General features: G+C 37.5%; 2 protein-coding genes across 7 annotated transcripts in view; both read right to left on the bottom strand.

Annotated features, from left to right (window-relative positions):
- Positions 1–6,184, bottom strand: part of MCMDC2 (minichromosome maintenance domain containing 2) — a 47,666-nt gene extending 41,482 nt beyond the window's left edge. The window contains exons 1-2 of the mRNA XM_049700438.1: positions 5,404–6,184; positions 4,451–4,880 (exon numbers count right to left, since the gene is read on the bottom strand). The gene's annotated coding sequence lies outside the window, so the exon portion shown is untranslated. The remainder of the gene's footprint in view (positions 1–4,450; positions 4,881–5,403) is intronic.
- A 2,170-nt stretch (positions 6,185–8,354) lies between these two features.
- Positions 8,355–23,070, bottom strand: part of SGK3 (serum/glucocorticoid regulated kinase family member 3) — a 66,147-nt gene continuing 51,431 nt past the window's right edge. For all 6 annotated transcript variants that reach the window (XM_033437567.2, XM_033437565.2, XM_033437569.2 and 3 more), the window contains 5 exons: positions 21,575–21,661; positions 19,569–19,664; positions 17,489–17,644; positions 14,028–14,117; positions 8,355–10,229 (listed from right to left, as the gene is read on the bottom strand). In XM_033437567.2, the coding sequence (XP_033293458.1) occupies positions 10,059–10,229; positions 14,028–14,117; positions 17,489–17,644; positions 19,569–19,664; positions 21,575–21,661 (600 nt within the window). In that variant the 3' untranslated portion in view covers positions 8,355–10,058. The remainder of the gene's footprint in view (positions 10,230–14,027; positions 14,118–17,488; positions 17,645–19,568; positions 19,665–21,574; positions 21,662–23,070) is intronic.

Here is a 23,070-nt window from a genome sequence, read left to right as displayed (position 1 = left end):
GGTTGCCTGGGGCTTAAGGGGTGGAGAGTGACTGCTATTGGGTATGTTTTATTTTTTTTTTAATTAAAAAAATTTTTTCTTTAATATACATAAAACTTAGCACTTTAGGTTAAGAATCCGCCTGTCAGGCTTCCCTGGTGGCGCAGTGGTTGAGAGTCCGCCTGCCGATTCAGGGGACACGGGTTCGTGTCCCGGTCCGCGAAGATCCCATCTGCCACGGAGCGGCTGGGCCCGTGAGCCATGGCCGCTGAACCTGCGCGTCCGGACCCTGTGCTCCGCAATGGAAGAGGTCACAACAGTGAGAGGCCCACGTACCACAAAAAAAAAAAAAAAGAATCCTTCTGTCAATGCAGGGGACACGGGTTCGACCCCTGGTCCGGTTAGATCCCACATGCCGTGAAGCAGTTAGGCCCGAGCGCCACAACTACTGAGTACGCTCGCTAGAGCCTGCAAGCCACAACTACTGAGCCTGCGTGCCTAGAGCCCGTGCTCTGCAACAAGAGAAGCCACCGCAATGAGAGGCCCATGCACCGCAACGAAGAGTAGCCCCCATGGGGGCTTCTCTAGTGGCGCAGTGGTTGAGAGTTCGCCTGCCAATGCAGGGGACACGGGCTCGTGCCCCGGTCCGGGAAGATCCCACATGCCGCGGAGCGGCTGGGCCCGTGAGCCATGGCAGCTGAGCCTGCGCGTCCGGAGCCTGCGCGTCCGGAGCCTGTGCTCCGCAACGGGAGAGGCCACAACAGTGAGAGGCCCACATACCGCAAAAAAAAAAAAAAAAAAAAAGAGTAGCCCCTGCTCGACCCAACTAGAGAAAGCCTGCACATAGCAATGAAGACACAAAGCAGCCAAAAATAAAATAAATAAAATGAATAGATAAATACAAGAAAAATTAATTAAAAAAAAAAAAACTTACCACTTTAACCATTTTTTTTGTGTGTGGTACGCGGGCCTCTCACCGCCGCGGCCCCTCCCGTTGCGGAGCACAGGCTCTGGACGCGCAGGCCCAGCGGCCATGGCCCACGGGCCCAGCTGCTCCGACGCAGGCGGGATCCTCCCGGACCGGGGAACGAACCTGCGTCCCCTGCATCGGCAGGCGGACTCCCAACCACTGCGCCACCAGGGAAGCCCCACTTTAACCATTTTTAAGTGTACAGTTCAGCGATGTTAAGTACATCCACATTGTGAAACCTCACCACGATCCACCTCCAGAACTTTTTCATCTTCCCAAATGGAAACTTGGTCCCCGTTAAACAATAACTCCCCATTTCCAGGCTCCCCACTCTCCCACCTGCCCCTGACAACCAGCATGCTATGGTCTGTCTCTGTGAATTTGACTACTCTAGGTACCTCATGGAAGTGGCATCATACAGTACTTGTCCTTTGTGACTGACTTATTTCACTTGACAAAATGTTTCAAGGTTCATCCATGTCATAACACGTCAGTACTTCCTCTTAAAGGCCGAATAATATTCCATTTTATGTATATACCACATTTTGTTTATCCACCCACACACGGTTTCTTTTCAAGGTGATGAAAACGTTCAAAATTGATTGTGGTGATAGTTGCTTAACTCTGAAGAAACCAAAAGCCAGTGGATTTGACACTTCAAATGGGTTAATTCTAAGGTATGTGAATTAAATATCAATAAAGCTGTTAGCAAAAAACCAAAACTTGTGCTGAGTCCTCCCCCGTTAGTATTTCTTGGTGCGGTTATGCATGGGGGTGGGGCATCAGGAGGTGGAAGGTTGGACCACATGCCATGGAAAAGTAATTGAAGCCACCCCTTCAGTATTTAACAGGGTTGACAAAACACCACAGAATTTGTTTCTCTGGGGGGAATATAATCTATATGAGTGACGAGGTGAGGAAAATATTTTGCTGAACTAGAAATCAATTTGCAACAGCAAAGGGCTGTTAAAACTGTCTCGTACTACAATTCTGTGGTCATGAACACTATTGATATTTTAGATGAGAAGAACTAGGCTATGGTCTGCTGATGGATCTTGTGTTTTATGGTAGAATCAATTCTTCAAAAAGGCATTCATATATAGTTTAAAGTTTTGCAGGGGAACCCGTGTCCCCTGCATTGGCAGGCGGGTTCTTAACCACTGCTCCACAAGGGAAGTCCCGCCAATCTGTTTTTAATAAGGAAAGCAGCTGCTCCAGTCCTCCTTGGAAACCCTGAGGAGTCTTCTCTTTTCTCCCCTACCAGTCAAATAAGAAGCACTGAAATTTTGATTCTAGATATCACTATCATTTTCAGAGAGTTTGCAATGTGCAGTAGTGGACTGAATACTTAAAAATTTAAGTGCAAAAAAAAATTTAAGTGCTTTTCTTATGTCTAACATATTTTAAAGTATTATTAAAAACATAAAAACCTATTAGAAGATTCTACTGGACTTGGTTGATTTAAAACTCCATTATTACTTTGGCATGGAAATGAATTGTTATGGTTAACTGATTAACCAAAACTTATTGATACACTGCTGTAAATACTCAGCATTTTATTATTACAGAATATCACTGAACATCACAAATTTTCAGTGGCAGGTTGAGAATTAGAAGCCCCCCCAATAGGTTAAAATTTTAAATTTTAAAGTAGATATCCCATGTGTAAAACTAGTAACTTATGCAAGAAGCAACAGTTATTTTTAGGTACACTCATATAGGGCATTTGTTAGGCAGATTCATAAAGATGAATACTTCATAAGTGATAGGTTCACTTTAATTTTTTAACTTGGGGGTGGTGGTGTGGAAGAGGACTGCTTTATGCAAATCAAAGTCCTTTCCCTTTCCATTCTCATCCCCTCTCCCATTTTTCTTTTTCAGCAGCTACACAGGACCTGCTCTCATGCTTTTAATTTTTTTAGAGCAGTTTTTAGGTTCACAGCAAAACTGAGTAAAAGTTACAGAGTTCCCTCTGCCTTCCCTTCTTTTTCTAGTTTCCTACGGTAGAAACTTACTGATTTTAGATCTTTCTTCCTTTCTAATATATGCATTCAATGCTATAAATCTCCCTCTAAGCACTACTTTCTTTGTATCCACAAATTTTGTTTTCATTCATTTAGTTCAAAGCATTTTAAAATTTCTCTTGTTATTTCTTTGATCCATGTATTATTTTTAAGTATGTTGTTTAATCTTCATGTATATAACTGGGACTTTCCAGTTATTTTTTGTTATTGATTTCTAGTTTAATTCCATTGTGGTTTTAGAGCAGACATTATATGATTTCTACACTTTTAAATTTGGTAAACTGTGTTTTTTATGGCCCAGAATTTGATCTATCTTGGTGAGTGTTCCATGTGAACTTGAGAAGAATGTGTTATCTGCTGTTTTTGGATGAAGCAGTCTACAGAAGTCACTTCTATCCAGTTGATTGATGGTGTTGTTGAGTTCAACTAGGTCCTCGCTGATTTTCTGCCTGCTGGATCTGTCCATTTCTGAGAGACGGGTGTTGAAGCATGCCTAACGTAGCTTTATATACCCTGTTGTTAGGTGCATACATATTAAAGATAGTTATGTCTTGGAGAATTGACTCCTTTATCATTATGTTTGTTTTATCTATCTGTGCCAGGTCTTAGTTGCAACATGTGGGATCTTTGCTGTGGCATGCGGGATCTTTGCTGTGGCATGCGGGATCTAGTTCCCTGACCAGGGATCGAACCTGGGCCTCCTGCATTGGGGGTGCAGAGTCTTAACCACTGGACCACCAAGGAAGTCCCTAATGTCCTTCTTCATTCCTGATAACCTTCCTTTCACTGAAGTCTACTCTGTCTGAAATCAATATAGTTACTCCTCCTTTCTTTTGATTAATATAAGCATGCTATATTATTTTCTCCATCCATTTACTTTTAATCTGTATGTCTTTATATTTAAAGTGGATTTCTTATAGACAACAACATGTCGTTGGGGCTTGTTTTTTGATCCACTCTGAAAAATCTGTCTTTTAATTGGTGCATTTAGACCACTGATGTTCAGATATTATTATTGATTATTGATATAGTTGGATTAATATCTACCATATTTGTTACTGCTTTCCATTTATTGCCTTTTTACTCATTCTTATTTTTGTCCTCTTCTTTTTCTGCCTTTTGTGATTTTAATTCATTCCATTTTCTCTCCTTTCTCAGCTGTCAGTTATTTTTTTTCTCCTTTTTCAAATTGATTGTCCTAGACTGTAAATATACATTTACAACTAGTCAAGGCCCACTTTCAAACGACACTGCTTCATAGTATAGTGAAGTACCTTAGTGTGAATACCTTATAATAACAAAATAATCTTACTTCCTCTTCCTCATTCCTTGTATCATGGTCATTTGTTTTACTTACGTAAAAGCATAAGCAAGCATATTTATATGATATATATGTAAGCATACATAATCAAATACATTGTTATTATTTCAGTTCTTAGATCAATTAAGAATAAGAAAAAATAAGTTTTTATATTACCTTCACTTACTTCTTCTTGGATTCCTTCTTCCTTTCTTTATGTAGATCTGAGTTTCTGAATTATATTATTTTCCTTCTCTCTAAAGAACTTTTAAACTCTCTTGGAAGGCAGGTCTACTGGCAACAAATTACCTCAATTTTTGTTTGTCTGAGAAAGTCTTTATTTCTCCTTCACCAAGTTGGTGGGGTTTTTTTTTCTCTCTCTCTCAACACTGTAAATATTTCAGTCCACTCTCTTCTTGCTTGCATGGTTTCTGAGAAGTCAGATGTAATTCATATCTTTGTTTCCTCTGGCCTCTTTCAGGATTTTTTGTCTCTGATTTTCTGTAGTTTGAGAATGTATGCCTAGCTATAGTTTTGTTTTGTTTTGTTGTCTTTGCATTTATCTTGCTTGGTGTTCTCTGAGCTTCCTGGATCTGGGGTTTGGTGTCTGAAATTTGGAGAAATTCTGTCATTATTACTTCAAATATTTCTTCTGTTCTTTTTTCTCTCTCTCTCCTTCTGGTATTCTCATTACATGTATATTACATCTTTTGTAGTTGTCCCACAAACTGAGTGTCTTTCTCAGTTTTCTTCTTCTCCCCCCCACCCCTGTATTAGGTGGGTTAGGATGGCTAGAACGAACTGGAGTTGGGTATTTCCTTTCCCCCACCTCAGTTAGGCTCTGATAAAACCCTGCCGGTCGGGCTCTGATTAACTAGTTTCTCCTGAGGGCAGGACTTGTTAAGAACACAGTGCTCTGGCATATTTGAAAATGGTTCATTTTCCCTCCTCCTGCTGGAAGCACAAAGGAATTTTTCTTTAATATTTGTGAGAAGTTGGTTGAGCCCCAGGAGGTAAATCTCATAAAATTGTGGGGATCCCTGTGACTAGGTTCTCCTGGACTTCTGAAGTCTCAAAGTTGTGCGCACTTAGTCCCCAGCAATTTGTCAACACAGCTCAGGTCTTCCTACCCCTGCACTGGCTCCTGTGGTGGCTGCCTCTGTTCCAGTAAAGCCACAGATCCCTGTATTTGCCCGTCGGTCTCTCCAGTCTTGGGGGCAGCAGTCTGTCCTGTGTCGTCCACTGTCATCTGTATCCAAGAAAGGTTGTTGACGTTTGTTCAGCTTTTTTTACTGGCAACTTCTAAGCTCCTTCCATGTGAAGCTGGAAAACAGAAGTCCCTGTCATGCATTCTTGTGTACTTGCATTGCTTGGGTTATGCTATTTCTACCTCTTCCCCACTCTAACTTTTCCTTTGGACCAAATTCCTGATTCTCTTCTCTGTCATGTGGTACAATGGCTAAAATACTTAAGATGACAGGATTATGATTTAACTTTTATTTTTGTCTTACATGTAACTGACTTTATTTTCCCTTTTAATATTTTTCTTTGAGGTTTAATTTGCTGTATATACAGCAAAGTGCACAGCACTCAAGTGTTAAAGTCATAAGAGTTTTGACAAAACACAAAGCTTTGCTTCTGATATCTAATTGAAGCACATCACTAGGGGCTATCTTACTGAAATAAATTACAGAAGTGTCAGTGTGCAGCATCAATGAATCATTAACAAAGTAAGCTGTCATTGAGGCATAAGAGAAAAATTCAACACAGCAAGGCTATATCAACTACTACCTGGAAAGAACCAAAACTGCAACACACTGAGATCAAATTTGACCTTGAGTGGGTCTGTTTTACTGTATATAAGCCTTCTGGATTCCAAGAGTTAACTAATAAAACTAATTTGAATATTGACAACTCATTGTTGACTTCCCCACAAAGATTTAACTAAAATTGAGTGGAGCTCTCTGTTCCCTAATAAGGTGGAAATACTGAAATTTTATTAGAAAAAAAGGATGAATCTGAGATATATTCCTGCAAGAGAATTTACAGCAAAAACTTCAGTTGCACTTAAACACAAGATTAGTAAAAACACCAAATGGGCATGGTTGTTACAGTAAGCAGGGTTATGTAGAGTAATGTAATTCTTTGTTTTACACTATTCCCATAAGAGTCATATGGTGATCCATCATTTTCAGTACAATATGTAAAAATAACTTATTTGTAGGATCCTTTGATTGGCTACTTCATTGCTATAAATACCACTCTGAATTTATACTTCTATATTTGCTTTTTTTCTTTGTATAATATTGCTTTAAACTATTCTCTACTATCTTGATTTTGGGTAAATTATCAAAAAGTTACCATTTTGAGACAGCTATATTTCTTTCTGACTTAAGTACCTCTGTAAAAATGGGCATAATGCAAAGAAATAGTGAAATAAGAAATACTTTTCTGTAGGGGGGTCCCTTTAAGGAATATGTTTAAAGAATTACAAATGGGTGATTATATAAAATTGCACCAAAAATGCTAAATAAGTGATATAAATCTCCAATTGGAATGCTTTCAGGGAAATTAGAGAGCAAATCCTCTTAATATTAGGTGAGTGAAGGGGAACAAAAGTGGCAGAGAAGAAACCCAGTCTTTTTATAGCAGTAAATCCTTTTGATCATCTAAACAAAGCTATGCAGCACTCCCTGCCCCAAGTCGATTTTATTTACACACAAAACTTGGTGTATCTTTTCAAGGTACTCATGCCACTTGAAACTCATCCATGTACACTCTGGGGTTTCATATAAATGAACAATCTCCTTGGGATATAGAATAATCTGTAAAAACCAACAAAAGTAGAAAGTGCTGTTAGAGGCAAGTGGCAGAAAATCCCACTTCAAAAACAGAGCTAACTTCCAAACTACATACATGAGGAAATAAGTTATCAATTTTAACACACTTTATTGAAAATTATGCCAGCACTACTAAAAATGTTCCCACATACCACTCCCACTTTTCATACAGTATGTGATGTACAAAAGAATGAGTCATAAAATATCTGTGTAAAGGTCTGTAATATTATGCCTATGGATAATCACTATAAAAGTTTCAGGTATGCCAAAAGATATTGGTAAAGGTAAATTTTTACAGTGATAAAATTTTATAGTAATAAATATTTCAAATATTTAAATCACTTTTAAAACATTTGCTGAAATTATATCCCAACAGTGTTTGTTGGCTCATAAGTTGAAAAATTATTTTGGCATAAAAACTTTTGAGCAGAGCACCTGCTGCCAGCACCTACATCAGCTGGCACCTCTCCCCAGGTGTGCCAAATTTTGTAATTTTCACTGTGTGCTGTGACATGACAATGGTTGGGAAGCCCTACACTGTACCATAGGCAATAAGAGGTATGTGTAACATGAAGAATGTCAGGGCTTCTTCATTTAGATCTTTGAGTTTATTTTGGCAATAACCATGAAATGGTTCAACTATTCAAAGGGCAGACCTTTTTCTAAAAGACTCAGCATGCTCTGAGAAAAAAAATAAACTTGAAACTTGGAAGAGATTTTGTTCCCTGAATATTAAACATGTCAGCCTATGATAATCTAGAAATTTCTATGTATACCCAGATATTTAGTTAAAATTTTATACTTCTCTCCCTTACATATACGAATAATTAGTTTGTAATGACTACTGTAAGCATCACCAATTTTAATTTAAAATAATGGCAGGGGGACTTCCCTGGTAGCGCAGTGGTTAAGAATCCGCCTGCCAATGCAGAGGACACGGGTTCGAGCCCTGGTCTGGGAAGATCCCACATGCTGTGGAGCAACTAAGCCTGTGCGCCACAACTGAGCCTGCACTCTAGAGCCCACGAGCCACAACTACTGAAGCCCGCGTGCCTGGAGCCCATGCTCCACAACAAGAGAAGCCACCACAATGAGAAGCCCGTGCACCACAACAAAGAGTAGCCTCCACTCACTGGAACTACAGAAAGCCCGCGCGCAGCAACAAAGACCCAACGCAGCCAAAAATAAATAAATTTTTAAAAATAAAAAATAAACAAGAAAAAATAATGGCAGGCATTAGATGATCATTAATCTTTTTGCTAGTTTTTATTATACTATATAAGATTTGTATTTCCTGTGATCTGAGAAACATCAATATTCTATTTAAAATTTGTTCTTAAAAATATACAATATTGCACTTTAATTTTTGGCAGTTTAATTAAGGAACAGCTGAGTAAAAAAAAATCATACAAGAAACTACAGTTTTTGTTTTATAATAAGCAAAGAGCTTTGTATAAAAGCAGAACTTACAGTAGTGCCAAATAAACCAAATATTTACAGGGTCGCTATTAAAGTCTTACCTCTAAAGGAAGATTCAGTGTATTGGATGCAAACATTACTAATCTAACAAAAGTACACTCTGCCTCCCTGCCTTCTGCTGAACAATTTTACGCTAAAGGGTATTCGTGTGAAAAGTTTTTGTAATTTCTTTCTCAAGAGAAAATACATGGAAAGTATGCTTGTTCCTGAAGCATCAAAACTGCGTCACTAAACTCTTTCACAGTTTCCTACAAGACCTGAAAAATCTCTAAGAATCAGAATCCCAAGGTAAGCATGAGTTTTAGTTTTTCTGTAGATATTCTTTTTTACAATTACAAGTATACAAGTTAGTTGGTTTTTAGTATGATTTTAAGGTCAGCTTCCTGTACTTTTTCTAAGATACATAAGATACGGACTATGCATCTGCCTAAATTATTTTTAACTTTTGTTACATTGTAGTAAAACTGTATACATTTATACTGACCCATAATTTGCTATTCCACTTTTTAGTTCCCAATTAGGTAAATACTCTAGACAGTGCAATATTTTTTACTTATCAACCAATTAGGAAGACAGTTTTGAATAGCTATTTGCAAAAACAAATATCAAGATTTCGACCTACTTAACAATATATTAAATATTCAAAAGACCAAAAAGAACATAAATAAAATGTATTGGTAATATAAATACATGACACAGAGATATTCGCTTTTGGCACCGCCTTAAAAAACAAAATCCAGCAGTAATTTATTTCCCTTCAGAGCTTTGGGAATACTTAAAATTTCTAAATTTCTATTAAACTTTTACTTTTCCTCCAGAGGAAAAATAATTCATAAATTTGAACTGGTATTTCAAAAGCATAGGATTTCCTTTTGTTACTTCTTAATTTGATCTGCAGAATGGACAGTTACTCAAAGTGTTAGCTAGCAGCCAATGAGTTAACTATGCTTTTATATTTTAATCCTACCAAGAAATGATAATGTCAAACAGTGATTCATTATGGAAAGATATGGTTTCTTCTTAAACAACCATGTACCAATTGCATAGTTGTGATCTGAGAACTCAGAGAGCTACGAAGGCATTAATGTATGTTAACTGAACTGAAACAGACTGTTAAAAAACAGTCTATCTTGGGTAGATGTTAGCATAAACCTAGAGGGAAAAAGAAACAGTCATTAGCAAAAAAGTTTTCTTTAAAAATAGGTTAATGCTAAGAACAGTAGCTTTTAAAATTTCTGTTTAAAAATAAGCTTAATAAACAAGAATACAAATTTTAATTCAAAACTTAGTTCTCTGAAATGCCCTATTTTCTCACATACAGCAGAAAATACATTTTTCATAGTTTTTAACATTACATGTAAAAATGAGGCACTAGTTAAACATATTTGAATATATTCACACAAACAGGAGTTTCCATGTCATCTGTAGGCTTATATTTGCTCAATGGGTTCTTGATGGCAGACTGCTCACAAAAATAAGTCTTCTGAAGGAGGTGCGTAAGAGAAACCAACAAAGGCGTCGTCGGCCTCCAGTACGCTGGCGTTCACTATGGAATAGTCAGAAGACACACACACGGAATATGGAACTGTTTCTTCTGTAAACGCTGCATCAAAGTTCCTGATATCATCTGGTCCTGCCTAAAACGTCAAAAAGCATACTATTACTCACCTTACCTTACCTTACCTTACCTTTCTTCCCCTTACTTCAGTCCCTCATTAAAGCCCCTTCATGAATTTGTCTATTCCTGGCAAGTCTTCCTACTCCATCAATGTCTTTGAAACATTTCCTGCTTTTCCCTTCCTGACTCTCATTATTCAGGTCCTTCTTACAGTTAGGGTTCTCGTTGTTGGGGGTGGGGGGAGGAAAGATAAAGGTGAGGACCCTTCCTGACTCTCATTATTCAGGTCCTTCTTACAGTTAGGGTTCTCGTTGTTGCGGGGGGAGGAAAGATAAGGGTGAGGAAGGCTAGCGTGACAGGGTCCTCGCCTATGTTAATTTGAATCTTGGTTCCGGCAACTGACCCACTTTCTCTCTACCCATCACCACCTCTAAATTTAGAAAAGGGGCTCACGGAGGTTTTCAGGAGAAAATTTTGCATCTCCACTTCCATAAAATGCCTGACCATCCAGTTTCTCAATTCTGGGGAGGCTGAAGCCTTTGATGAAGAAATGAAGGGACAGTAAGTAAAATTATGAAAGGTGACTCTTGTGCTACAGAGGTCATTCACTGAGCATTCGGCTGTGACACCCTTAGCTCTAGAGACCTAAAGGGACTGGAACCTGGGAAATGAAGCATAGTGGCTACTTAGGCTTGAAGGTAGCGGTCAATCTTCCTTCACGAATCTGATACAAGCTAATGGACTCTCCTCTTCCAATTTATTTACAGATTAAAACTGGGATACAGATTCAGGTGATTTACTCTTAAAGCCCATCTCTGAAGCTCTAGGTTATCTCTATTCTAAGAGGAAGGGAATCCTTAAAATGTTCAAGTCATCAAGTCTAACCGAGGTAAACAGGTTCAGAGCACATATATAAACCAAGGACACAGTTAGCCTGGTGGTCTACAAACAGCAGAGCAGAGACCAGGGAAATTCGGGACGCTAGATTCTTCCATATGAGAAATTCCCCAACAGAGGAGAAAGAATGCTAGAAATTATACTCATGTATATATAAAAAAGTCATCAGGACTTCCCTGGTGGCGCAGTGGTTAAGAATCCGCCTGCCAATGCAAGGGACGCAGGTTTGATCCCTGCTCTGGGAAGATTCTACATACTGCGGAGCAACTAAGCCCGTGTGCCACAACTACTGAAAGCCTGAGCACCCTAGAGCCCATGTGCTGCAACTACTGAGCCCAAACAGCACAACTACTGAAGCCTGTGCACTCTAGGGCCCACGTGCCACAACTACTGAAGCCCGTGTGCCACAACTACTGAAGCCTGCATGCCTAGAGCCCGTGCTCTGCAACAAGAGAAGCCACTGCAATGAGAAGCCCGTGCAACGCAATGAAGAGCAGCCCCCGCTCGCTGCAACTAGAGAAAGCCTGTGCACAGCAACGAAGATCCAACGCAGCCAAAAAAAAAAAAAGTCATCAAATTCTCATTTATAACCTTAGAAGCAAGGGCACTGGAACAAGACTAAGGTTTGAATTCTGGCTGTGAAATTTGTTAGCTGTAATTCTTTATATAAACTACCCTATCTCTGTGAGCTTGTTTCCTCTTCTGTAAAATAAGAATACTGCCATCTACCTGTTAAGTTTACTGTGAGGACTGGATGCGTTAATACATAAAATTCCCAAAATTTGACACGTAGAAGGTGCTCAATAAATGATGAAAAATGTTCCTTCACTGGACTTTATAAACATTCTGTGAACGTCCTGATGGCTCCTGGCCAGTACTGAGAGGGATAAAACTGTACAACTTACGTTAAGAGTGAGAGAAGACTGTGTCTTCCTTAAAGCACCTGAGCTCGAATTGTAGGTCTGCAATTTTAACTTTAAACTTCCGGCAAGTTATTTAACCCTTTCCGTGCCTAAGTTAACTCATCTGTATTACGTGGAAAATAACGGTACTATTTCGTAGGATAGCTGCCAGGCTTAAGTAGAAGGGTACAAGTACTGAGGGCAGCATAGAAGCTATTTTTTGATCTTTGTTTGTTACATGAGAAATGGCAACACGTTAGGGTTTTATCTTGCATTCCTTAAATGTCGGTGAGTTAGAACATCTTTTAATATATTTAAAAAACCATCTGCATTTATTTTTCTGTAATTGAATATTTTGTGTCTTTTGTCCATGTTTCTACTGGTCGTGGTCTTTCTTCTCAATGACTTATAAGAATGCTTTATGTGTTAGGGAAATTTCTCCCAGTTTCTTCTTTGCAGTGTTTTTTTCATGCAGACATTTCTAAATTTTATGTGGTCAAATTTATCACTTTTTTCCTCTTACAGCTTCTCTGTTGCAGGTCTTGCTTTAAAAAGTTTAATTATTTGTAGACCAGCAGGGATCCAAACGTGGAGGTGCCTGACTCCTCTGAAGTCAACACTGTTTCCATTTTCAGTGTTGCTTAGACAGGGTCCCTAATGCTTTAATGAGCCTGATGACACGTTCATTTGAGGATAACTAAACTCAGTAAGACTTTCAATATAAAGGAGAAAATTCAATAATTCTTAAAGGTCCTGGGTTCCTACTGCAAATTCTAGAAATGAGGACAGAAATTATTGCCAATGGAGTCAGTTCTGAAACAGACACTTCTGGATGAGCTACATGAAATAAATCAGTCTACAAATATCGTTACATTTATAGTGTACAATATCACATCTATTAATTAATACCAGCTATCAGCAATGTACTGAAACTGACCTTGAATGAAATCTGAGTACACTAAATAATACTTTCCCGAAGTGATTTTCTTATCCTGTTCTAATTTTCTAAAAAAAAGTGTTTCACGAGCTTCACAGCAACACCAAAAAATTTTAAATAAAAGAAAAACAAATTCAGCTATGATCGTGTAATCTCAAATCAGTCTTGATTTATATTCTCTTCCCATCCTTACCTGTTACTTTTACTGCTGTAATCTTATGTCACAAAAATGATAATTACCATGTTTTCATTTAACATTATAAGGATTTTCCAAGCATCTATTCATTTTATATTTATTATCATTATTATCATTTACTTAACAAGAAAAGGAAATAGAGAGTAAGAAAGCACAGAAAAAATAATGACTTTGGGATCAGACACAGATCTGAATCTCAGGTCTGCTACTTTTAACCAGCTACGTGACATCTCTGAGTTTTCATTTCTTCATTTATAAAACATGTATAATAAGAATAGTAATAGCAGTAACTTGGTAGCTTATTTGAGGCATAATTTACATGTTGTAATGCATAAAAATTATATACACCTACATATAGGAAGCTATCATTAGTAACATCATTATTGGCCTTCTGATGATTAATAATCTCCCTACCATTATATATTTATTTCCAAACATTTCAACATTGTTAATCCTTTAAGTAAAATGTTTCCATCAGATTTAACAAGTCAAACATTATTTGACTTTTTTTATATCAATCTAGAAAGAAATTGTGCGTTAGTGTTACTTAAAATGTCTGTTGGTTTATAGGTATGAAAATGATGCCTCACAGTTACTTTAATTTGCATTTTTTTAAACCTGTTGGGCTTTCTTACACATGCTCTTAAGAAGCACTTTACAATTACTTTTCTGGAAGATATTCTGATCAATCTAATGTAACTATAATCTTATGGGTCATCTTGAAGTTATCAGTTGTACTAGACATCCTGAGTGACATGTTTCATAAGTACTAGGTACTGATTCAATTTGATTCAGGTTAGATTTTGAGATCTATTGCTACAATTACGATGAGCTACAGTTCTATATTTCACTATTTTAGAAAGAAAGATTTGGATGTAAACATACCACATTAGGATTAAACGGTGGTGGAATCTTCTTTTGTACAAGATCAGTCCAGCTGAGTGATTCAAAAAAAGGATGATTCTGAATTTCAAGCTAGAATAGTAAAGAAACAGATTTTTTACTAATGCTGAAGAATATATTAAGTACGCACTGAAGAATTTTATGAAACCGAACCATTTCTACTTTGTCCCTCAGAAGCTCTTTTTAGGGGCTTCCCTGGTGGCACAGGGGTTGAGAGTCCACCTGCCGATGCAGGGGACACGGGTTTGTGTCCCGGTCCTGGAAGATCCCACATGCCGCGGAACGGCTGGGCCCGTGAGCCATGGCCGCTTAGCCTGCACGTCCGGAGCCTGTGCTCCGCAACTGAGAGGTCACAACAGTGAGAGGCCTGTGTACCGCAAAAAAAAAGTTCTTTTTAGGTACATGTTTATCTTATTCAATTTGGCCAAATGGTGTAGAGAAAAGACTCCCAGAGCAGACATGGGAGAGTTACTCAGAATGACGGATTTAAGTTACATCCTCTTCACAGTCATTGTTTCCTCACAGGTACAGTGGGGTTAACATTTCTGCCCTAGATGTTTCATAGGTTGCTTCAAGAATCATTGGAAAATATGGAAAAGAATAAAGCACTACATAGGTACAAAGAATTATTATTACTGAAAGGGGAGGTAAAGATGTTAAATGAGAGTTTTTTACACAGTGGAGCAGGGGTAAAATCAAGGTGACAAGCTCTACTACCAAAAATGATTCCACTCTGGGCTGCTACTGTCAAAAGTCGGCACAGTATTGATGCTAGCTTTTCTTCCTACAAGGAGGCATGAGAGTGTATAAAAAGTAGGATCCAACCTAGTTTGATGGGTTTAAAAAGGCTTCTCAGAGAAAGTGGTATCTGACCAGAGTTCTGGAAGATAAGTAAGAAGTAGGGAGACAAAAAAGAATGAGGGGAGAACATTCCAAGCAGAATACAAAGGGCCTGAGGCAGCAAAGAGCTTAGTTTGGTCAAGAAAATGAGAGCCCCATATGGCTGCGGTATAGGAAAGGATTGGGATTGTCACACAAAGAGGATCTCAAGAGGTAAATGGGCTCATCACACTGGGTCTATGCTAGGAATTTTGGATTTTATTCTAGGGTCATGGGACTCCATCAAGGAGTTTTAGGAAGGGTAATGTCACAAATGTGGGGTTTTTTTTGTTTGTTTGCTTTTTAAGATGACTCTGACTAATGGGAGAATGGACTGGGGAGTCATGATGAGAAAAAGGAAAACACCTACTATCGTGGCCAAACAGAAGATGACAATGCGAGGAAAAGAGTGGTAGCAGTGGGAGCAGAGAGAGGTGTCTGGATACGGGAAAGATCTAGGAGGCAAATATACTAGGTTCTGGCTGTTTGTTGAATACGGAAGAAAGGAAGAGAGAAGAGTCAGGAATGACTCTCAGACTTCTGGCCCGAAGAGCACAGAAGGAAGACAGCAAGGGTTCAATTACGAACATGCTGAACTCTCCAGAATCCACGTGGTGGTGTTGAACAGGCAGGTACTCTTTGAGTTAGAGCTCACTAGAGAGGGGTCTAGACTGAAGATATAAATGTCAGATGAAGACACAAGCAAAACCATAGGGACAACTGAGATTGTCCAGGGAGAGAGCAACAGAAGAAACAAGGGTCTGGGGCCAACCATAAAGAACTGCAACACTTAAAAGTCAGGGTGAAGAGGAGGAGCTTACAGAAGAGATTCTGGAGGAGGGCTCAGAAATATAGAGGAAAGCACGAGAGGAGTGTGTGCTCCTGCAGAAGCCCAGGAGAGGGCTGGAAGTTGAAATGCTGCTGAGAATGCAATCTGAGGAACAGAAGTACTCGACAATCCTAGTAGCTGTTGTGGGGTAGACTGAGAAATGAGAAGAGATTGGAAAAGGAAGAATGAATATAGAACCTTTCAACTTGGTTTTTTCTTTTTCTTTTTTTTGCGGTACGCGGGCCTCTCACTGTTGTGGCCTCTCCTGTTGCGGAGCACAGGCTCCGGACGCGCAGGCTCCGCGGCACGTGGGATCTTCCCAGACCAGGGCACGAACCCATGTCCCCTGCATCGGCAGGCGGACTGTCAACCACTGCACCACCAGGGAAGCCCCAACTTGGTTTTCAAGTCGAAAACTTTCAAACTATTCCCTTGGCTATGAAGGGAGAAAGAGACAGTATTGGAGGATCCAGGACAAAAGAGAGCAGTTATCTGTGCAGAAAAAAGCATGCACAAGGGTTCCTTGCAAGGGGTCAGGATCCAGGAAAGGCAGAAACTGACCTTTTCCACTATACTAGGAAGAAGGAAACAATTGGGGCAGGTGCATGTAGGTCTGCAAATCTGACAGCAGGAAGCTGTGTGAGTTCTGCTCTGCTGATTCTATTTTCCCTATAAAATATCAATAGAAGGCAAGACATCTGGTAAAAGTGAAGAAGAAAAGGAATCTGGAAATTTGGAGAGAAGGTCTAAAATAGTTAATACACAGAGTAGGAGCATAAACTGGAGAAGCACTGAGGAGACTAATGACTAGACTTCACAGCACTTCCAATATTCCCAGTTGTGCAACTCTCATCAGCACTGTTCAGCAGCCCAAGGGTGACAGCTGGATTCATCTAGGGTTGCAATTTCTGCCAGTGAATTCAACAAAAGGACCAAGAGACAAGGAGGTATGGAGCATTGGCAAGATTGCCCTGAAAAAATGGACTCTGGAGTCCAAGCTAGAGAGAAAACTGGACAGAGCTACCTGCTGCACTGGGGAGTGCAGGAGGGGAAAAGCAGCAGCAGACGAGTTTATCATTCACAGCTCAAGTTCAAGACTGGTAAAGAGCCCCCAAAAATTCCTGAGAAATTTTAATGAATTTTCATTAAAATTTCAAAGTTCATGTTCCTCAGTAGTTCATGAATTCACTAACATAACACTGGTAACTGCACTAGCAATTAAATTACCCTGATTTGAAGGAAAAAAAAAAAGCAAACCTGCAGATCCCATAATTATTTCAAGGAGGTGTCACATTTAAATTCTCAGGAAAAAAAGTGATTTAATGACAGTTCAAGCAAAAGGTATTACCTCATGCAGTCAGAAGGCACTTACATTCTTGTTAAACAAAATGATCTAAAAGTTTAGGCAATCAAAAAATGCATGCCACACATTTTTTTTAGAAGGGGGTAGGAAATTCTAATAAATAATAGGGTATGAAAGCTGGATATGGGGGATGAAAAGGACAGGATCAAATTGTTATGAAGATCAAATGAAAAAAATGCTTGTACAGGAGCTTTAAACACTGTACAGTTCTATATAAACACTGGTGAAAATTGTTGGAGCAAGCATGCTTCTTTTTCATGGTGCTATTCTTTAAGAGCTGCATTCATCCCATTAAATACCACATAAAATAAGGATTTATCTTCAAATTATAAATAAGCTTAATAAAGACGATACTGGGAAAGATGTACATACGAAGTCTTCTTTGGCACCGAGTCGGTTTTGCCTGTCTTTTTCTAGGAGTTCTTCCAGAATTGACCAGGCTGTAAGGCTCACTCCTGGCCTCAAACTTAGGGGCTTGTGAAGAATATTGTCATACATTTCAGCAACATCTCGGCAATAAAAAGGAGGCTGGGGGTGGGGGGGGGAGAGGAGAAAGTTAGTACTAATTGAATTATGCACAGATGGGGTTAAAATAGTTAGATTTGGCCTTGATGTACAAAGAGCAGTCTGGCTGCACAAGTACAGAAAAGCACAGGCCTCTTTGGGTGTATGAAAATCTACAGTGTGGCTTTCCATGTGAAGAGATTTTAAAACCCAGCATGCTATAGAGCTTAATACATGTTCACTAAATGAATTAGGGTCAGTTTGTTCAATAACTCCTGCAGAGAGGTGTAAATTGTATATAAGTTGCAATAGGATCTGCTTTAAAGAAAACCACTACCAACCTCATCATTAGGCATAATGATAGAATTACTGGAAATAGAGATTCAACACAGATCAAACAAATAACTTCTTGAGACCTGGAAATAAACTAATTTAAAAAGATTTCTAGTGGAGATGGAGACCTAACCTGTGGCAGTGACAGTGTTCTGCAGAATTAAAATTTTACTCTCACAGCTTAAAGACCTGAGGTACAGCTCCAACATGAGAATTAGCCAGTTAATTTTTGAGTTACAAGTTTAAAGTAAAAATAATTTTTAAAGTTAAGGGAGTTACAAGCTTGTTATTTTTTTCTTTTGTATAGGAAAGAAAAACTTCATTTTTTAACATCTAATTTTATTTTTAAATTGTTAATATAAGTTTCCTTAATGAAGTGTGTGTTTCAAATGTTCCCTTTTGAATCAATTACATTCTATATGCAATGATAATATTTTATACTTTCAAAGTCCTCTAAAGAAATACAAAGGATTTGGAAATATCAGGCTGACGAATACCCAACACTTAAAGAAAGTAAGGTATAAAGTGGTTATCAGGTCTTCTAAGTCACCAGCATAAACAGAAAACTAGATCTTTTAACAAGCAGATCATGGTCAAGGGCAAAGAAGAGACAGCATTGGCTGTCATTAGGAATCTATCATTCAAAGTTAGCAACATGAGACAAAAGATGCTCTAAAACATACCTCAGGGACTGAATTTCACTGAGATCACCCCCATTTTCAGGGGAAACACACACACACACATACACATACAGAGCAAAACAAAAAAGCCAAGACCAGCTCAAGTCTCAGCAGACGGCAGATTTAGCTTAGTGGGAGCAGCAGTGTGGGTGATGAGAGCCTGGTCACCACCCTGAGGCTGCTGGCCACTCACGGGCCCATAAAGGGAACCTAAAAACTATTCTGAATGTTTAAAAAAGCCTAAAGAAAAACATACATTATTCCTGCAAGGATATGTAAGCTAATTAAAGTGCCTAAAATTGTTTGCTTTTGGTTGGAATGATATTAACTCAATGTAGTAAAACAATTTGACTTGTTAATCAGAAGCTCTGGCTAACTGTGTCTTTAATTAATAAAAACTGGGTAAACTGATTACACAGCACACATCACTTTTTTCCAATGAAATATTTACGACATGATGTTTATGATAAAGGGAATAAAGGGTTCCCAGTAATAAAAAAAAGAAGAGCACCAGTATACTTATTAAATCCTATAAAAACAAAATACGAGGCAAAACCAAAAGGTATTATTATCTTCTGAGAAATAAAATCTTTTTCTTTTCATCTTTTTGAAATTAGGCAGAATGACTGGAGCAAACTGAATGAAAGTGGGTAATTTTAATGTTACAACTTGGTGTCTATTTCTTAAAAATGTAGTGGGATGAGAACATTTGAAGTAGTGATTAGTATGATAGAGAAACACTTATAAAAAATTAGTAAGAAAATGAAAAGTTTTTCTTTTTTGTGCATATCCCTAATGTGATTTTGGATTCATTTAACCAGGTTACTACTGTTCTGTTAGTGTTATCTAAGTGTCCACGAGATTACTGAAAGAAAGAGAAAACCGAAATCACTTTTAACATACTAGAATCATAATGACAGAGGAGAAATACATACCAATCCATACAGCATTTCATACAGAACAGCACCAAGGCACCACCAATCTACAGTATTGTCATAGGGCTGTTTTCTGATTACTTCAGGTGCTAGGTACTATAAAAAAGATTAAATATTAGAGCAACTCAATAAATAGTTGAAGACAAAATCTAGGAATAATTGAGAAATTTAATAAATTTTAGGTGTAATATCACACTAAATTAAACACGTTATCTAGATTTTCAGTGGGTTGGGTATATTCTATACCAGGGGTTCTTGGGTGGCACTAGTCTTCAGAATCAACTGGGGTAATTTTCAAAATACACATATTCAAGCATTTCTCCCCAGAAACTGTGATGTAGTTAAGACAAATAGAGGCCAACAAATGTACAAACTGTAATACTAAGTAGGTAAAGTAGGTATTTTTTTGGGGGGGGAGCGGGGGGAGTGTTTCTCAAAATTAATTTTAGAAATTCTTATGGCCATTATTCATAATTGATTCTCCTGAAGAAAGAATTTTTAGTGTGGCAATTACAATTCATTTTTTTCTTTTTATTGAAAGAAAAAAGAATAAATTGCATTCTTATTTAATAATTACAATAGCAATTCTTTAACATGTTATTTAGAAAAGTTGCTTAAGTTATTATATGGCTATTTACATTTCAAATTGTAAAAAATTTAAACATTATCATTTCACACATATAAATGGTGAATTTGAATTTTAGATTCCAAAATACATATTTCCTCTTCCCACATGAAATATATATAAGGAAATACATTCTTAAGCTTTTTTATGTGATCCAAAGAAATAGCAACATATATAAAAAGGGTTTAATAATTTCTGATCATATTTAGGTTTAGATGACCAAAAAAACTTCTATTTCCCTTCTAAAAATTACAGGACTTAAAGATTTTGTTAACTATTAAATGAATATACATCCATGAAAAATGTTTCTTCATACATAAACCAAAATAGAATTATTACAAATATATACAAGACTTAGGGTTAGATTAGCGAGAAAAAGGAAGAAAAAATACATTTCAAAGTATAGTTGTACTTATAGATACTTTAAGTTTCTCATCTTGATTAGAAATCTGATGTGAGCTATTTTATCACACATTTTTAACATATTTGCAATTACTCCACAATCTTAATTACTCTTAATTAATTGCAATTAAGATCACAATTAATATTTTAAAATTAGAACACTTTAAACGTATGTATGTGTGAAGTTAGAATAACAAGGCTTTCACATAAATTTTAAGGATTATTATTACTGTCTCAAATAGAAAGATACATTTTCTGCTAGTTAAAATGATTAGAGAATAGGATGTTCTGGTTAATAAATTCTGATTTGTAATTTTTTCCCCCATATCCACTGCTTTATTTTCTTCCATTAAACAATTTTTATTATAAAATATTTTAACCATACAAAAAGTATAAAAATATAACAGAAACCAGTAGTGCTACCACCCAAATACAGGCAATGTTAACATTTTGCCATATTTGCTTTAGCTTATTTCTTTTAAAAAACAGCTTTATTACGATATTCACATACCATGCCATTCACCCACTTAAAGTATACAATTCAATGGCTGTTAATATATTCACAGAGTTGTCCCAACATTACCTCAATTAATTTTTGGACATTTTCATCACTGATTCATGATTTTTTTGTTGTTTTAAGAATTAGAAATGTAATCAAATGTTTGAAGAAATCTAAGGTAAACTTTTAACATTAAAAACAAGTAAGCATAATTCATCTTTGTTGGGTTATCTGTGGTATCTCAAAATCACAGTTAAAAAAATATCAACTATCAATAAACTTTAAATGTTCAGAAGGGATGATTATCAGATATTTCCAGCTGGCTGGAAGCTGAAAATATTTTTACTCTACTTTTCTGATTTCAAATTTTATATATACAAATTTTATATATAAATTTTATATATTCAAATTTTATATATACAATTTGTGATTCATTTTAGCATTTTATACATGAGTACATGAATGAGACATATTTCTTACCTCTGGTGTCCCACAAAATGTTGTTGTGGTGTCAGAAATAGCAATTCCTTCTTTACAAAGCCCAAAATCTGTTAAGACAACATGTCCCTGACAAATACAGGGGCAGTAAGATAAAAGAATGCATGGACATAAATTGACACTTATTAAAACCATTGGATTTTGAAATAATCATAGATTAAAAGGAAATTGCAAAAACAGTACAGAGTTCCATGTCCCCTTCCCCCATCTTCCCCCAATGCTGACATCTTATATAACTGTAGTAGTGTCAAAATCAGGAAACTGACTTTGGTATAATACTGATAACTAGACTGCCAACTTTATTCAGTTTTTGCTATTTTACATGCACGCATCTGTGTGTGTGTATGTGTAGCCCTATGCAATAGAAACGTATAGATTCGTGTAACTACCACCACGATCAGACAGAGAACGTCCATCATCCCAAAGGAACAAAGGAACTCTCTCTCATGCTACTCCTTTATCTTTGAACTCCCCTATTCCCTCAGTCCCTGTCCCCTTGCAACCACTAATCTGTTCTCCATCTCCATAGTTTTGACATTTCAAGAATGTTATCTAATGGAATCGTGCAGTGTGGAACCTTTGAGGTGGACTCTATGCCACTAAGCATAACAACAACAAAAATCATAACTAGTAAATGGAACGTAATGAAACTTAAAACCTTTTGCACAGCAAAGGAAACCATAAACAAGACGAAAAGACAACCCTAGAATGGGAGAAAATATTTGCAAACGAAGCAACTGATAAAGGATTAACCTCCAAAATATACAAGCACCTCATGCAGCTCAATGTCAAAAAAACAAACAACCCAATCCAAAAATGGGCAGAAGACCTAAATAGACGTTTCTCCAAAGAAGATATACAGATTGCCAACAAACACATGAAAGGATGCTCAACGTCACTAATCATTAGAGAAATGCAAATCAAAAACTATAATGAGGTATCACCTCACACTGGTCAGAATAGCCATCACCAAAAAGCCTACAAACAATAAATGCTGGAGAGGGTGTGGAGAAAAGGGAACCCTCTTGCACTGTTGTTGGGAAGGTAAATTGATACAGCCACTATGGAGAACAGTATGGAGGTTCCTTAAAAAACTAAAAATAGAACTACCATACGACCCAGCAATCCCACTACTGGGCATATACCCTGAGAAACCATAATTCATAAAGAGTCATGTACCACAATGTTCACTGCAGCACTATTTACAATAGCTAGGACACGGAAGCAACCTAAGTGTCCATTGACAGATGAATGGATAAAGAAGATGTGGCATATATATACAATGGAATATTAGTCAGCCATAAAAAGAAATGAAATTCAGTTATTTGTAGTGAGGTGGATGGACCTAGAGTCTGTCATAGAGTGAAGTAAGTCCGAAAGAGAAAAACAAATACCATATGCTAACACATATATATGGAATCTAAAAAGAAAAAAAAAACAAAAAAAAGGTTCTGAAGAACCTAGGGGCAGGACAGGAA

This window comes from Orcinus orca, chromosome 17 (genome assembly GCF_937001465.1).
Source record: "Orcinus orca chromosome 17, mOrcOrc1.1, whole genome shotgun sequence".
Classification (NCBI taxonomy): domain Eukaryota; kingdom Metazoa; phylum Chordata; class Mammalia; order Artiodactyla; family Delphinidae; genus Orcinus; species Orcinus orca.
The sequence above is the reverse complement of the archived record's forward strand: the minus strand, read 5'-3'. Positions and strand labels throughout refer to the sequence as shown.